Source organism: Verruconis gallopava, assembly GCF_000836295.1.
Source record: "Verruconis gallopava strain CBS 43764 unplaced genomic scaffold supercont1.60, whole genome shotgun sequence".
Classification (NCBI taxonomy): Eukaryota; Fungi; Ascomycota; class Dothideomycetes; order Venturiales; family Sympoventuriaceae; genus Verruconis; species Verruconis gallopava.
Genome location: NW_015622196.1, coordinates 54409 through 70780, shown reverse-complemented (window position 1 = coordinate 70780; position 16372 = coordinate 54409). Strand labels below are relative to the sequence as shown.

General features: G+C 53.0%; 5 protein-coding genes across 6 annotated transcripts; 4 read left to right on the top strand and 1 right to left on the bottom strand.

Annotated features, from left to right (window-relative positions):
- The first annotated feature begins 525 nt into the window (after positions 1-525).
- On the top strand, positions 526-3455 carry PV09_09282. 2 transcript variants are annotated; one of them, XM_016363312.1, is made up of 4 exons: positions 526-1251; positions 1312-2607; positions 2657-2715; positions 2765-3455. In XM_016363312.1, the coding sequence occupies exons 1-4, from the start codon at positions 910-912 to the stop codon at positions 2805-2807; spliced, it is 1740 nt and encodes a 579-aa protein (XP_016208872.1). In that variant the 5' UTR covers positions 526-909; the 3' UTR covers positions 2808-3455. The 2 variants fall into 2 exon arrangements, with proteins under 2 accessions (XP_016208872.1, XP_016208873.1); XM_016363313.1 differs by having other exon boundaries at positions 1312-2715.
- A 1803-nt stretch (positions 3456-5258) lies between these two features.
- PV09_09281 (uncharacterized protein) lies at positions 5259-6764 on the top strand (the record flags this gene model as incomplete). Its single annotated transcript, XM_016363311.1, has 1 exon — positions 5259-6764. One exon carries the CDS (start codon positions 5259-5261, stop codon positions 6762-6764), a length of 1506 nt encoding a protein of 501 aa, XP_016208871.1.
- A 94-nt stretch (positions 6765-6858) lies between these two features.
- PV09_09280 (uncharacterized protein) lies at positions 6859-7077 on the top strand (the record flags this gene model as incomplete). The annotated part of the gene is made up of 1 exon (XM_016363310.1): positions 6859-7077. The coding sequence occupies one exon, from the start codon at positions 6859-6861 to the stop codon at positions 7075-7077; it is 219 nt and encodes a 72-aa protein (XP_016208870.1).
- A 1215-nt stretch (positions 7078-8292) lies between these two features.
- On the top strand, positions 8293-9860 carry PV09_09279 (uncharacterized protein). Its single transcript, XM_016363309.1, has one exon. It carries the CDS (start codon positions 8619-8621, stop codon positions 9747-9749), a length of 1131 nt encoding a protein of 376 aa, XP_016208869.1. The 5' UTR covers positions 8293-8618; the 3' UTR covers positions 9750-9860.
- A 152-nt stretch (positions 9861-10012) lies between these two features.
- Positions 10013-15571, bottom strand: PV09_09278 (uncharacterized protein). Its single transcript, XM_016363308.1, has 6 exons — positions 15153-15571; positions 14888-15042; positions 14693-14822; positions 14401-14622; positions 10727-14343; positions 10013-10666 (listed from the first exon to the last, which is right to left on the bottom strand). The coding sequence occupies exons 1-6, from the start codon at positions 15169-15171 to the stop codon at positions 10631-10633; spliced, it is 4179 nt and encodes a 1392-aa protein (XP_016208868.1). The 5' UTR covers positions 15172-15571; the 3' UTR covers positions 10013-10630.
- Positions 15572-16372: the final 801 nt, after the last annotated feature.

Below are 16372 nucleotides of genomic sequence, written 5' to 3'. Positions count from 1 at the left end.
CAAGTAGGCAATTGATCAGCCATTCGATGTCAACGCGAGCATGCTGAAGAGGCTAGGTAACGAAATCAGGGTCCCGCATATACGACTCAAGTACGTGGATTTGATGGTGAATCATGTTTATATCTTTTGCACAAGTTGAAATTCGTCCACAAAGTGCGATCTCAATAACTCTTTTTCGCGTGCTGGGTTGTTTTATTGCCAGAACTAGACTAACAAGACGATGCTTCTGTATTTGCATCCTCACAATCGGCCTGAAGATTCTGGCTGCATCAGAGGGATCCTGGCATCGCAAGGCAACCATGTGTGTTCCATGGCATTTGGCGATGGTGCTTTTGCGCTGGTCTGTAGCTGCCCTACTTCTTGTAGATATATGCACCTTATCTACCTTACGAAGATGCCTGGAATCACAAATGCAGATCCCATGTATATGTGGGATAGTCGTGCTCATTTGACCCGCGCTCCAAATGAGCGATAGCGCAGCGATTGTATGTACGACCAAGGCAGAGTTTCGATGAGCTGCTGATGCGTGTTTTGGCGCAAATCAACAGACACCTCATGACTTAGCTCGTGAGTGTGAACGATTCGAGTTTCCTAAACATCCCGGCAGCCGAAGAGTGACGTCCACGTCCAAGCCCAAGCTCAGACAGGTCGAACTAAACGGTCAAGCAAACGCGGAAACCTCCCTCAACCACGAACCTCAACAATGTCCGGAAATCCCCGAAAAGACAACAAAATCATGGGGCCGAAGATGACGCTGATCTGACTGTACTATGCCAATTGAGAGGCGTAGGTGTCGCTTTGTCGGAGACATGGCGTTCAGAATGCGGTCGGACGGAGCACATGCTCAAGATCCGCGAAATTATATACTGGGTATGTTCTCTTGTGCTATCATGACTGCACTCAGATGCGATGGCCGCAAATCCAGTCAATCGGTATGCTCTGACTTTTTCTTTCAGAGCTACGAGCAGACGAACGAGCTCCAACTCAAGACCTTCGCTGCTTGATTGGGCGAGCTCGAGGCCACACGCTTCGGTGAGATACTTTACGGCCGACGAAGATTATCCAGTTCCCAAGCATACTACCACGATCAATGCCGTAGAAGACTTAAGGCTAGAGCAGAAGAGGTCCATCTCTACTGCAGAGTTGGACAAGTATCGAGACACTCGTGAACGCATAGTCATTCTGGGCTCGGGATGGGCGGGCTACACTCTGTCAAGAGAAATAGACCACAAGAAATACCAAGTAGTAATTGTGAGAGTCCAAAATTATGCTCTGCGTCATGCTACAACTACCTTCTAACTGCGTCACCAGGTTAGCCCCCGATCGTACTTTGTTTTCACGCCTCTGCTCGCATCGACATCGGTCGGCACTCTTGAGTTTCGCACAGCAGTTGAGCCAATACGTAGCCGAAGAAATCAAACATCCTTCATACAAGGCTGGGCTGAAGATGTGGACTTGTTCAATAAGACCGTGACCATAGAGGAAGCGGTTTCCGATCCTCGGCAAGGTCTGGCACAGACAGCTGCGAGAGATGCTGGCAAAAACGCAGAGCAGCTTCAGACAGAAACGGAACACAAGATACGATCTGGACAAATGTTTGATTTGAAGTACGACAAGCTCATAATCGCTGTTGGCTGCTACAATCAGACCTACAACATCAAGGGCGTGAAAGAGCATGCGAACTTCTTAAAGGACGTGGGCGACGCCCGTGCGATTCGAAAACGTTTACTGGAATGCTTCGAGACCGCAGCATTGCCCACAACTCCGGACGATGTTCGACGGCAGATTCTACACTTCGCCGTCGTCGGCGGAGGGCCGACTGGCATTGAATTCGCTGCGGAGCTGCACGACCTGATTCACGAGGACATGAAGAGAATCTACCCTGGACTTGTACGATTCACCAGAATTACCATTTACGACGTCTCACCGAACGTTCTGTCACAGTTTGATGGTAAACTTGCATCGTTTGCAGCTGAGCACTTCGCTAGACGAGGCATCGAAATTAAGACGTCCCGCGCCATTCAAGAATTATCTCCCGGCCTACCGTTTGTGGATGGCAACCTGCGATCTAGTAGACTGGGATTCACGCTCAAGGTCAAGGGTGAAATCGATGAGGGCGTAGGCATGTGTATATGGTCGACAGGCCTTATGATGAACCCCTTTATCCAGAAGGCACTGAGTACAATTCGTCGATTTCCACCGAACGAGGTCATCTTCAAAGATAAAGTTGAGGATGCTTTGCAACTACAGTGGCATATCATGCAGGATCCAAAGACTGGCGCCATTGTTACGAACGACAGATTGCGTGTCCTGATCACACCTGATGGACCTCACGGACCCATGAAAGCACATCTACGAGACGTGTTTGCCATTGGGGACTGTTCAGTCATCGAGGGCAAGCTGTATCCAGCCACAGCGCAAGTCGCAAACCAGAAGGCTCGATGGCTTGCAAAAAGGCTGAACAAAAATGACCTCTACGGTGAAACCTCTCGATTCAGATTTCGCAACCTGGGCATCATGGCTTATCTTGGCAGTGCAAAGGCGATATTCGAGGGTGGAAAAGGTGTGGGCAACATTTCTGGCCGGACCGCGTGGTTGATATGGAGGGTAATGCAAATGGTTCGAACTAGATCATTGGGAACTAACACATTTAAAGGGCGCCTATCTGGCAAAGAGTATTTCATGGCGTAATCGCTTGCTGATCCCGACATACTGGTAAGTCATAAACCAAACTTATCGTTTCTCGGTTTGCTGATGTCCACAGGTTTCTAAACTGGGCTTTCGGCCGCGATATATCACGATTTTAGAACAAGAGTGCAATCAGTCTGGTTGCACGTGATGCTGGTTGCAAGTAAGAGGGCTCTTGGCACATGTTCAATCGGAATATTTCGGAGATGTCGAAGCCATCACGTAGTCTCTTGTCCACTCTGATAAAGGAATTCCTCCTTGCAGAATCAAAGAATATCTGGACCTCATACGGCCGAACTTTCTTTAGTGGTGAAGCCTCCTGCCGAGGTCCGAATTTAAAAGAGTCGATGCTTCTTTTATGTCAGCTATGTCATTCCCTTCAGGAATTAAGTCTAGCCTTCAACATACAAGGACGTTGTAAAACAAATACGATGCCCTTGAGTGGATGTTTGGAATTTTTTCAGACTTCCTATATGCATACATTGCCAGTTCGTCTTCTCTTAGAGGGAGTGCAAATTAAAGAAGCGAATATACAACGGCATTTTGCTGCGTGATCCAACGAAGAAATCCCAGAGTACAAGCTTTGGCAAATTGCCCCCAAACCAAGCGCCACACCCCCTTCATTAGGCCCTTGCTCTCTCCTCGTTCAAAGGATTGAATCTTAATATCCTTGCTTGTACGGACAAACTCCAGACGGGACAGTGAAAATGAGAAGTGATGATCATGAGGTTCCAAACCTCGACATTGGCATTCACAAGAGCCTCTTTCACTATGCTATTTTATCTACAAGAAAGCTGAGATGATCTATGATTAGCATGAACACGTCATAAAGTAGAGTTTAGTTCACAAATCATAGGAGATTCATGCTCGCTTGAGACCCGATCGGAAACTCCAGGGCGTGATTGGAAAATCAAATAACTGTCCATGACGGTCGTTTCTCGCTTGGTCAAGACACGCGGAGTGACAATGCCTTGAACATTTGAGATTGTGAAGCCGGTCTTCTTCATCTTACACATGACTTCTCAAGCAATAACGTTTCGATGTGCAGAGCGCCCACGTTCGAGTGAGAACAACGGCAAGGACGTGTGGATTTAACAGTCGAGGTGACGGAGCGTCAAAAGTCCTCCGCAGTGGAAAGGCGGTTCGTCTGGCTTGAATAATTCTTAAAAATATATAGTCAACGATTTCATGTACGGAGTATTAAAGTTTCACATCCATAGCTTCACCCACGACATGTCAAAATTGTTTATTTCTCCCAGCGCACCGATGACATTCGTGTGTGTCCCAGATCGAGGTGGCGCAAGCTCACAGTTAGGAACGGATAATCAGATCGCGTTCTACTGCGAGTTTGCACATGCCACAAAGCTTTTCAGCAATGAAACATGCCGAATCTATTCAAGGGACGACTCAAAATCCTTGACTGGATCGAATGAAAGCTAGATGCGGATGACGGCCCTATGGGCTGGTTCGTATGTGTTCGATCACGGGCTGCCGTGCTGCCCCCTCATCCAGCTCCATCGCACGCGTACACCTTGAGGATTTTCAATGGCAGCGGCTGGAATTGCAGCCGTTCATGCTTTCATAGAGCTCAGCGCTCTCACATTTCACTTCTTCCTGCCATTTCGCAGCTTATTGCTCACCTGGATTTCCTATCTTGAGCGGCGGTGTATAAGAATGGCTTCGTTTAGTCGTGCTGCCTAGAGGATAAATTCAGGAGTCATAGCGCTCTGGGGAATGAATCTTCAGCCTCTTAACCCCCTCCACTCTCCAAACGGAGGGAATATCTTTACATTCTCATCAACGCTTTTTTTTACTCCAATAAAAAAATTGCCCGAGAGATATCTCGCATCACCTCGAGTCTGTTGCAAGATCTAATCCACATTGCCCATCAATCGACACGCATTATGGAGGATGGTCTTCGGTTTCTAGCACGAGATGACCAGATTTCTGACGCGGCAAAAGAAGAGCCGGGGAGAAGGATCCACTCGATTCTTGACTCCAATTTTCCTGTGTTTGTGCCATATGCGAAGGAGCTTCTTACTTCGGACCAAGAATTTGCGAGATATGTGTTGAGCTTGAAACCAGCCAAGGTCTACGTACCAGATCTGGGAGCAAAAGCATCTACATCGTCGAGTAGTCAGGAGAGATTGGAGCTCAAGACGCGTTTCATAGACGCTCTGATCGAAAAAGCTGACGATGATGCTTAGAGTTTGGCCGCGAACAAGAAGACGTTGACGGAAAACGCCGATGTGGCGTATGCCACGACAGTAAATCCTCTGATCAATGCCTTCTACGAGCTCAAGAATTCTGCTAAGGACATTGAGAGACTGCTCAATGAAGCCTGGGAGGTGGATCCAGACGCGACACTTAAGATCATCTTCAATACTCGCAGTATTCACCTGGGCAAAGCGGATAAAAATGGTGCATATAGGGCGCTGTGTTGGCTGTACGAGTATCATCCACAGACACTATTGACGAACTTACTTTGGCTGGCTCGCCCAGTGATCGAAAAGAAGATTAAGAATGAAGAGTCGAAGGACGAGAAAACGACTCAAAAAGCTCACGTTTGGATGCATGAGGCTGAAGACGATGGTTATGAAATGATTGATGAGAAAGCGGTCCAAGAATGCTCAAATTTCCAATTTGAGAGTACAAGCTTCCTCTTGGCTGCTGCAGATGCGCCTATGGCTGCCAATACAACGTCCAACGATGTCGAACATGGAGTGGCTCACGGTTACTGGAAGGACCTTGCCAATATCTTGCTCTTGGCTGTGAACGACCAGCTCAAAGTGGATGGCGATGTTGAGGGAAATCTAAATGTCGATTTACGCAAGACCGTGAAAGCTTACAAGCGTGAGTGGGATGTCAAAAAGGCCAAAGAGGCTCATGAGAAGCGACAAGCGTCTCGTCATCTCCGATTTCAGCAGAAGTTCAACGGAGAGGGCGAGACACAAGTGGAGGGCGAAAACTCGTCCAACTCAAGATCTAACAAGAATTTCAAGGCTCTTCACCTGATAGTTGCGCGCCTGTTTGCGTCTCAGCTTCGAGCGGATGCAGCTGCCTTATCCTCCACGTCCAAAATGCGCAGCATCTCCCTGGCGGCGAAATGGTGCCCTTCTCCTGCTGAGTCACATGACAAGCAGACCTTCCTCGTGTCTTCGATAGCAGAAGCGATTTTCCCCGCCAAGGAAGTTTGCCCATCAGGTACCACGGACCGTGTCACTTATCTAAAGCATGCTCGTCTCGCGCTTCGATCAAAGCTTCTGTCTCCTTTGAGAAAGTATCTGGGTATTGTTGAGCGAGATATTACCGCAGGTAATTTCAGAGACATCAAGTATGATCGCATTCCATCGATGGCCATGGATCGATATTCCGGACTATTGTTAAACAGGGACGAGGGGAGTTTTGCCAACTACCTGGAGCGCGTTGTTGCAGGGAGGGCACGGATCTCGGGTGCTGCTCTGCTTCCTTCTACCTTAGTATCGAAAGCCAGGCGTGCATTTGGCCGGTCTGATCGAGATAACGGCAAGAACGCAACGGATCAAGTCCAAAGACTAGCCGAGCAACAACTCCTTGACGGGCAATGGAAAACGCTTGTCCGGCGTATCAAGGACTCCGGCAAGATCGAGTCAACAATCGCTGTTTGTGACGTCTCGGCTTCAATGTTATCGCCACGATTCCCTGATGACAGCTGTCCGATGGACTCTGCAGTTGGCCTATCGCTCCTTCTTGCTGAAGTTGTAGATCCCCCGTTCGGTGGTAACTTCATCACATTCTCTGAACCTCCGAGCATTAGGAAGGTAGGTGGAGCTAGGGACGATCGGACCTTTAAGGACAAAGTGGCGTACATCTTTCAATCCAACTGGGACATGAACACTGACTTCGTTGCCGTATTTGAAAACTTGACCCTGCCCATGGCGGTGAGCAACAAACTCAGGCCAGAGGAGATGGTCAAGCTCATTTTTGTGTTTAGCGACATGCAGTTTGACGCGGCTCAAAAGAGGAACGAACGTTGGACTACTTCTTTCAAAGCGTATCAAGAAGCGTTATGCCGAGGCGGGCTACGAGATGCCTGAGTTGGTATTCTGGAATCTAGCCGATGGCACACGCGGAGCTCCCGTGTTGGCTGACGAGTAGGGAGTTAGTCTCGTCAGTGGCTATTCTCAAGGCATGTTGAAGACGTTCCTAGAAGGTGGTCGGTTCGAAGACGACGTTGAGGAAGAAATTGTCACAGAAGATATCGGTGATGAAGGTTGCGAAAACAACGACGAGATCGACGAGGTCGCCGTCGAGGTCAAGGTTGCGAAGAACGTTAAGAAGGATCCTTTGGCAACCATCAAAAGGGCCACATCTCATCCGGCATATGCTAAGTTGAAGGTCGTCGACTGAGCCCGGGCGTTTGCATCAAAGGATGCTTTCGTCAGCTACTTCCGACGTACATTACATTCACAAGTCAACCTCCACCCATACCTTTATCCCTTCCTCGACGGCATTTGTCGTTTTAATCGGTGTTTGTGTTGGATCGTGACAAAATTGACACCCAAGCTTTACCCCGAGTTACACGTGTTAAAAAAGAAACTTTAATATACGAAATACGTTTGATTTAGTTCCGTGTGTTCTTCAGTCTTCCTCACAGCACGTTTGTGAGTCGTCGCCCCCCTACGAGCCCCCCTTCCACATCCTTCTGGGGTGCACAGTGCAGGTTGAATAACGGATTGTACGAGCTTCTTTGGTTGCTACCCCCGTAATCAGATCACCACGGCCAACTATGCGGCATGTGCACACGGCAAATGCACAAACCCTTTTTTGTCTCGATCGAGTGATATGATCGCCGATTCGACGTTTCTCGCGGCATCACTCCAATTCTGACCTTCAAAATCTGACCCTTGGAAGTCGAGTGAAGCACATGTTCTCTCTTGAATTCATTGAAATGAGGAAGTGCGTCGGTGATACCAGAGGACTTCCCGTCCGCAGCAGTCGCATCCATCAAGCAAAGGCCCCCGCCACACGTCCGGAAGAAGCCATGTATCATGATGCCGTAGTCGTCTCGCGACATGGCTGCTTGCTTATCACTGCCATGGAGAAATTCTGCTCTTCTTGCGAACCTTCCGCACGGTCAAAATGAATAAGACAAAAGTGCATGTGCATGATGAGTTGATGATCGATAGACGAGTGCGTTCAGCCCATCAACCGAGGTTGGGCGGACCATGCCTCGCAATCACAGTGTTCAGACCTGAATTGGAAAAGAGCAAGACCGCCAACGTCGACAGTGTACAACCATGTGTGCTTATCATGATCTTGGCCTGCCATCAAGTAAGATGAGACAAGCACGTTAAGTTCGGGAGACTAAGTTGACTAATGCCGGACCGCCAATCCGAGAGGGCGAAAAAAAAGGTGCCAAAAAGTACCGTACGTACACGCATTTTCCGCTATCCGTCCATCAACTGCCGAAAGGCGACCCTCTCAGGAAACGACGTTCCTCCTCCAACCTCGATGCGCCAAACCTTTTGCTCCAGTCTCGGGCGCCACTTCATACTCTAAGGTGGGTCACGAGGTGATACTTGTGCTTCAAAGGAGATGAATACCCATTAGCCGAACGTAGTCGTCAAATTTAAATCCAGAGCCCACACTGCAGCCGTCTTCCTACAAAGGCGAGCTTCCCTCGTGTCCAGCTGTCGTGATAAAAGAACGACCATCCTTGCCATTGCATCATTGGAGAAAAAAAAAAAAGAACCTCCATCGTACATACGTGGTGAACAGCCGAGAATAGCCGTGCCTTTCTAGCATTTTTTTGTCCCCTCTTCGTCGCCCGAACCTGCGTTCGAAGCAGGCTCAATTCTTAGACGCCCATCTCGGACAGTCTGATTTGAGATCGCCACCCAGTGGACGTCGTCAGGCGGCGTTGTCTTGCCGGATCGAACAAACAAGCCATGTCTCTTCCCTTTGGCGTATATCGCGCCGACCACGTGGGGTCATTCCTTCGACCGCAAGCCATCAAAGAGGCCAGGCAGAAGCAGAGCGCGGACGCAAATACGGCAGATGCGCTGCGCAAGATTGAAGACACCGAGATCGCGGCGCTGGTCCGGCAGGAATTGGCCAACGGCATCCGGAGCGTGACCGACGGCGAGTTCCGCCGCGAGTACTTCCACCTCGACTTTCTGAAGCAGGTCTCCGGCGTCGACGTGGTGGGCTACCTCGAGTCGACCAGCCAGGGCCCGAACGGCTTCGGTCCGCCGAGGTTGGTCGTGAAGGGCAAGTTGAAGCACGACAGGCCGATCCAGGTGGAGGACTACAAGTTCCTTGCGGCGGCGCTGAAGGAGACCGGGGCGAGCGATGCGACCATCAAGGTCTGCATTCCGTCGCCGACGATGCTGCACTTCCGCGGCGGACGGTCGAGCATCGACATCGAGTCCTACCCGGACCTGGACCCCTTCTTCGACGACCTGGCCAAGGTGTACCAGGAGGAGATCCAGGCCCTGTACGAGGCCGGCTGCCGCTTCGTCCAGCTCGACGACACAAACCTGGCCTACCTGTGCGACGCAAAGATGCGCGCCGACGTGGCGGCCCGCAACGAGGACCCGGCGGCGCTGACGAGGAAGTACGCCGAGCTGATCAACGCGGCGCTGTCCAAGAAGCCGGACGACCTCAAGGTCGGCATCCACCTGTGCAGAGGCAACTACAAGTCGCGTTGGTTCGCCGCCGGTGGCTACGAGCCCGTCGCCGAGGTGCTCTTCCGCCACCTGAACGTGGACGCCTACTTTCTCGAGTACGACGATGCGCGGTCCGGCGACTTTGCGCCGCTCAGGTTCCTGCCGGAGAACAAGGTGGTTGTTTTGGGGCTGATGTGCTCGAAGAAGCCTGAGCTGGACGACAAAGCTCACATCATCGCGCGGCTGCACGAGGCGGCCAAGTTCTGCCCCAAGGGTCTCGAACAGCTGTGTCTGAGCCACCAGTGTGGCTTCAGTAGCACGTACGAGGGCAACGATCTTAGCCAGGAGGAGCAGTGGGCCAAGGTAAGGCTCGAGGTTGAGATTGCAAAGGAAGTCTGGAAAGATGCTTGAGCTACATGGGATGTAACTATGCCTTGCTAAGAAAGAAGCAAAAAAATTCCAAGCACAAGAGAGGCTTTATACGCCTAAAACCATAAACCAAATTTAATTGACTTGCCAGAATCTTTACGTCGGACGCAACGACATGTGTGAAGGATCGAGACAAGAAACCTCTTGGACTAGCCAGCGTGACATGTCGACGATGACGAGAAGGGGAAACGTTTGCCGTTTCCCATCATAAACCTTGCCTAGGTGGCAATTAAGGTGAAGAAGAGAAAAGCCCCTTTTTTTTTTCAATACAAAAAAAAAAAATCGTTCCAGACTATCTCAATTGAAAGCACCAAATCGCAGTGGGAGAAGAGACACGGTATAGAACCCTACATTCAAGTTTGCAGAAACCCATTCATGTCATTATGTGCACTACGGAATCAACAAGAAAACAAGGCTGACCCATTCCCGTCCCCAATCCAATCCCTATTTTTGCTTGCATGTGCGACCGAGGAAAAAGCCACAGAACAAAGATTACCATACAAATATGACAAGATGCGCTCACGCAACAAAATGAAAAAAGAGAGTTGGATGAGGGGAGGCATATATTTTCCAGCATTGACGACATATGGTGAAATGGGTCAAAACGAGCCGAGAAAAAATAGGGCTAGAAGGAAAGGATTCAAGCCGGCCGTACAAATGCTCGCTAAAAGGCCACATCAAGAACAAATTTTGAAAGGGAAAAGAAAAGGGCGATAACAGAGAATGACCAATTTTTGCTGATATGTTTCTGTCGTTTTGTCCAACGCATGAGGGTGTAAAAGGTGAAATGAATAGTCAAGAAGAGGGTATCCGCCATTTTGCAAGAAAGAAGCGAGTATGTAGAGGATATGAGACGCGCATGTTCAGGCGCGGCCACCCTTGGTCAAATGTTCAAGTGCCTGCACAGAATTAGCCAAACCGACTTCTCTTCACATCGGCAAAGAGAGAACAAAACTCACCTTGTTAAAATCATAATCATACTTCTCAAGCGCATTCACCGCTAGTTGTCGCGGGAAGCCCATGTTGACGAGTTTCTTCACGTCCTCCACGTCATTGACGCTGCTCTCCGTAATCGAGCGTCCCAATTTGGGGGGTTCGGGTGCCTCGGGTGCCATGGGCGCTGGGGGCATAGGCGCGGCAGGTAGGGGTTCGTCCCCAAATCCACCTGCCACACCGCTGTTTTTGCCTGCATTGCTTTCGGAGCCGATGTTCTTGAACATGTCGTCCCAGTCGTCATTTGTAGTCTTGCTGCCAGATGTGGCTGCTGGCTGACTCAGTGGTTTAAATGAGGACTCGAAGTCATCGAAGTCGTTGAAGCCACTGGCCTTCGAGGACTGACCCACGGTGGGGGTTCGTTCAGACTGCATCGTTGCCGTCTTGCTCGCAATAGGGGAGTCGAAGTGAGGGTTCCAGTCGTCATCAGCCTGACCATGATGTTGGCTTCCAAACACGAAGTCATCGTTGGGGTCATCGTCGTCGTCCTTGGCCTCCGGGAGATCATCAAAGCCTGAGTTGAAGTCATCCTGGAAGCCAGCGCCAGATTTTTGCGTGGAGCTGGAGTCGCGCTCCGTGTTTGGATGCGTTGGAGCAGAGTGGAACGCCTCAGAGTGCGTGCCCGCCGTTGAAGCTGGAGTACCTGTCTTCGGCGGTGGTGAGCTTGAGAACGTGCTGAAAGTAGAGGTTGGAGCGGCGGAAACGCTCTTGCTGGCTGTCGAGCTGCTACCAAACAGTGCATCACCTCGTGTGCCGACAGAAGGCAATTGTGCTTCCTGTGAGGTTGACGAGAGAGGATTTTCACGTGACGGAAGGAGACCGCCAAACTCTGGGGGGAAGTCCTGAGAGCCCACACGCCCGCCACTAGCCGTGTTGTACGATGGAGGGGATTTCTGTGCATCCGGACGGGGGAGTTCGGAAGCCGGTGGCTGCATACCGAAGAAGCTGCTACCGCCAACAGCCTCCTTCTGTTGATCTTTGGGACCAGTTGTTTGTCGCGGAGGTGATGCCTGTGTGAAGCTGTCGCCAAAACCCTGCACGTCATCATCGGAGTCTGACTCATCCTCGTCGTGGGTTTGAATGGGCGGGAACTCCGAGTCGAATTTGCTCTTCGGTATGCTACCATCACCTTGTGAAGAGCCAGTGACCTGACGGTTAACTGCCTTTGCGCTTGCTACACCTGCAAACGCAGAGTCAAAGTCGCTCTTCGATGTATCCTGTCGAGCTGAGAAGGAGAACGGGTCCGAACGTGTACCGCTCTGCTTACTGCGATCGCTTAAGGCGCTCTCGCCCGTCTTATTCGCTTCGATCGGGGACGTCACGTCGCCGGGGAAGGAACCAGGAACACTGTTGCCCAGACTACTGAAGAAGTCATTCTTCTTGCCGCGTGAGGTGTCGCTGGTTGTGCTGGCCACAGGCGATGCTGCGCGGTCGAAGATGGCTGCACCAGTGCTGGCTTGAGTGTCGTGACGACTAGCGCTGGGCCTGTCCGCAGTGGCAGGGGCGGGCGACGATGAGCCGGCATTGGTCGGCGTTTCGGCGCCATTGTACCTGCTCGCTGGTGTCTCCACACGAACGGAGGATGCCGCTGTGTCCAGATGACTGACAGCAAGTGGCAGATCGTTCGACGTGATCTGGCGCGACGCTGGTGGTGCTGGCGCCTCACTGGGGTGAGGCGACGCGGATGGCGTTGGAAAACCAGGCTCGGACGAGGTCACGGACGGCTCTGGTGCTGTGGAGAAAGCCTCGGATCGGAAGGAAGTCGCAGGAGGGCTGGTAACAGGTGTGCCGCCGAAGGATGGACCGAAGATGTTCGTTATGTTAGGCGACTCCTTCCCGGCCGCTGCGCGTTGGAAGCCAGCAGGGCTCATGGTGTTGTCGAAAGACTGCTGCGGCGACTTGCGGAAGAAAGGGTTGCCTTTTGCGCTTGTCGTGGATGGAGTTGGGCTGGTCATACCGGACGAGCTCTGGTCAGGAAGGGGTACTTTGGCAGCCTCCGAAACGGAGCGGTTTAGATCCTCCATCTCTGCCTTGATGGAGTCACGTTCGGTCTCGCTTCTCTCAAGCTGCTTCTTGTTGATGGAGACCAAACCCTTCTCGTGACGAGTCTCGTTCTTCAGCTTCTCTAGGGCTGGCTTGAGCTGCGCCACCTCAGAGTTGACCACTCGCATCCTCTCCTTCAGGCTCGCGTTCTCACGTCGTTCGTTCTCCAGAGCGGAAAGCGCGGATCGGTGTTGGGCCTGTAAATCTTGATATCCAGCCTCGAGCAGGGCAAGGTCCTGCTGAATGCGCCGGGTTTCCTTCCGCGAAGTCTCAAGTTGCTCCTCGAGTTCCTTGACGGCCCGGACCTCTTGTTCGTACTGCGTGCGGAATTGAGAGAGTCGCAGTTCGAGATCCCGTCTTTGGCTATTGGTGCTGGCCAAGTCAGCCTCGGTGGTGGACTTTTTGCTTTGCACGTCCTGCATCTGGTTGCGCAAGATGCCGATCTGGTTTGACATGTTCGCAAGCTCGGACGCCTCGTTCGAAATTTTCTTGCTGCTCTCATCATTGTCTCCCAGCAGGTCGTCCATAGCCGAGACGGGTGCCGGTCTGAAATCACGACTTTGGGCTTGCGAGGATGATCCAGAGCCGCCAGTGTTTTGTGTAGTAAGACCCTGTCCAAATGAGGAAGTCGGGACGAACGGCTTGAAGTGTGAAGTCGTTCCACGTGCTGAAGGAGTAAAGTTCTGGGTTGTTGGCGAGCCGTGGCCCTTTGAGGCGAACGGATCATCGTAGGGGCGTGGAATGCTTCCTGAGCCACCCGTGGTCTGCTGTTGCATGGGCTGAGTGGGTTGGGTTGGCGATGTGGACAGAGCGTCGAGACCGAACAGATCTTCAGCAGCTGATGGCGGCTTCTGGGCTTGCGCTGGAGGTGGGGCGTAACCGGCAGGTTGCGGAGGTGGGATGGCAGTCTTCACCTGACCACGCAAGCTGGGTGGAATGAGGTTGGGGGGCAATTGGGGCGGCAGGTCCGGCTTCGCCTTTCCTCTCTGATCTCGTATGAGGTACATTGCTACGGCAAACTCGTCTCGGTTGAGCTGGTCTTGTCCTCGGATGGTTGCAAGGTCCCAGATCGCAGCCAAGCTCTCCTGTGGCAGCTCGGATTGGCTGAAGAAGTCGACAGCTTGCGCACCACTGATGTAGCCCAGGTTCTGCGTGTCCAGACGGTTGAATAGCGTATCAAAACCTTGTTTTTCTGCTGGGCCGATGATCCATTCAGGCTGAGGCGGCGCCGCTGGCGGCGGACCAAAGGCCTGCCGTGCAAGGGGGCTAGAGGTGCGCGCCGCGTTCTGTCCGCTGAACTGCCTTGGGATGGCTGCCGCCTGTGTCGGACGTCGCGACGCAGCCTCGATCAAACCGGGTGGTAGCGTGGTCGGTAGGGAAGTGATCGCGCCGCTGCGATAGGAGGCCAAGAGGTGCATGGCTATTATGAACTCGGAGAGGGAGAGGGCACTTCGCTGCTCTGTATCCGCCAGGTTCCACACCTGGGCGAGGACCATGTTCGGAAGGCCGGATCGTTGGAAGAACATGCGTGCCTTCTCGCCTAAACCCGGATGTTAGCTGTCTGGCATGTGTGCTCTCTTCGCGCATGCTCACGTACCATCCAAAGTGCCACCGGGCTTGGGGACCACACTCTCGAACAAGCGCGTGTAGTCGGCGACCTTGTCGGGAGTCAGGGGAGGCACTCGCACCGAACCGCTGTTCTGAGGTTGAATGCCCGTAGGCGGATAGCCGGGTGGTGCCACTGGCGAGCCGAGCTCATCAAAGGATGCGCCAGGAGCCATGTTGATGCCTTCAAACTTGGGATAGCCCGGAGGACAAGCTGCGAAACACGCCCGTTAGCTTTCTGACTCTGTGCTCTAAGCAAGACGCGAACCGCGCCGTGTACGTACGCCTCATGGTCAAATCGCTGGTGAGCTGCTGCGTCGGTCTTGCCTGAAAATGTCCAATGAGACGCATGGCTTTTGCAAAGTCCTCCTGCAGCAGAAAGCCGCGGTTTTCCGTGTCTGCCATAGCCCATATCTGCGATCACGACGTCAGCACAGTCCGATTGTACGAGGGCGGGCCAAAGGCGAGCCCAGCCGTACCTCTCCTAGGGTGGTCTCCGACAGCTTCGCCTTAGGGAACAGCGAGACGGCGACCTCGCCGGTGACGATGCCATCCCCCTTCGTGTCTGCTTGTTTGAACAGGCGCCCAAACAATTGCTTCTCCTCCGGGGTCAGATTGAGGCTGGGATGGTCCCCTAGAAACACGCGGTCTGGGTCAGCCTCTGTCCAAATGTGTTGTCGTGTTGTGCTTCCGCAGCACGGCGGTTACAGCAGGTGCGTTGGAATGCTCGGAAGCGTGCTATACCTATGCCCGAGTTCGCCATTACGCTCGACGTGGCCTCTTCCGGCGGGAACTGCGTGCGCGGAGTCGATGGGGGACGAATGAGTCTCGATGGGAGCTACCGAGTGACGTTACCCAGAAAGCGGCCAGCCAGGCCGCCGCTGCTGTTTGCGTGGGTGTGCCAGTCGCTGCTCGCCGGTGCTTCTGGAACCGTGAGGCAAGGAGAGTTTTTGACGAGTGCGAAAGAGAAGCTGACGCAAAGCCGTGCAGGCCGAAGGACAGGATTTTTTTACGGGTTTGTGGTGTTGTGTAAGCTGCGAGTTTGGAGATCACCAACCACCCTGGTGCTGGTGCTTTGTGCTGGGAAGTGCTGGTGCTGGTTGCTCCGAGCGGCGGCTTCTGCAGCTCCCTTGCCGGGCCTAGCCTGGCACCGCGAAGGGCCCAGAGGAGCTGCGAGGTGCCGCGAGGGGGGGCTCACTGATCCTAGGGGGGGGCTTGGTGCGTGGGAGCTCCCAACCACTGACAGAGCGCCTTGTCGCGCCCCCCCGTCTCTCGGGCTCTGTCTGTACACTACCCTTTCGCTTTCGTCGCGCCACCGCCTGGCAGACCTGGCTTCCGTCGCCAGCGCAGACACACACCACTCACTGCCTTCGTCTGGTCGCCTGCGGCGACGTCCGCCCAGTTGCACAACACCGCCCTCCGAACGCAGCCGGCGCGTCCATCGTCCCGCACGACAGCCCCAAAGAGGTTTCAGCCAGGCTGCCCCCCTCGCGAGCCCGCCCCCGCGCATGGGCCACGCTTCTCGTTCGTCGCCGTGCAATTTTGTCGATGGCGGGTTTTTTTTTCTCCTCGAGCTTGAAAGGACGAGGCTAACGGGCCGCGACGACGAATGAAGTCACGACACACTTTCGACATGCGTCAGGCTCCGCAGCCAGTTCGTAGGCAGCTCGCCCAATCGGACCCATGCTGGTGAACGTGATCACTGCCGCCTTCGACCGACGGCTCGAGCCTTGCTCTCGCCGGCTGGGCCCTCGCCGAAGTGCAATGCTGCGCGCTTTGCTGCTTCTCGTCGAGGTCGCTATCTTGTACTGTTGCCGGCGTTGTCGCGGGTGGTGTCAGCGTTTGAGTCGTGCTGCTACTTCCGTTACCATTGCTCGAGAGGGGCTGGCTGTGACGAACATCGTGAATCTGTCGGCAAGCGAGCACGCAGTCTGGTGATCCCGGCTTGCAGTTTGCAAACATGT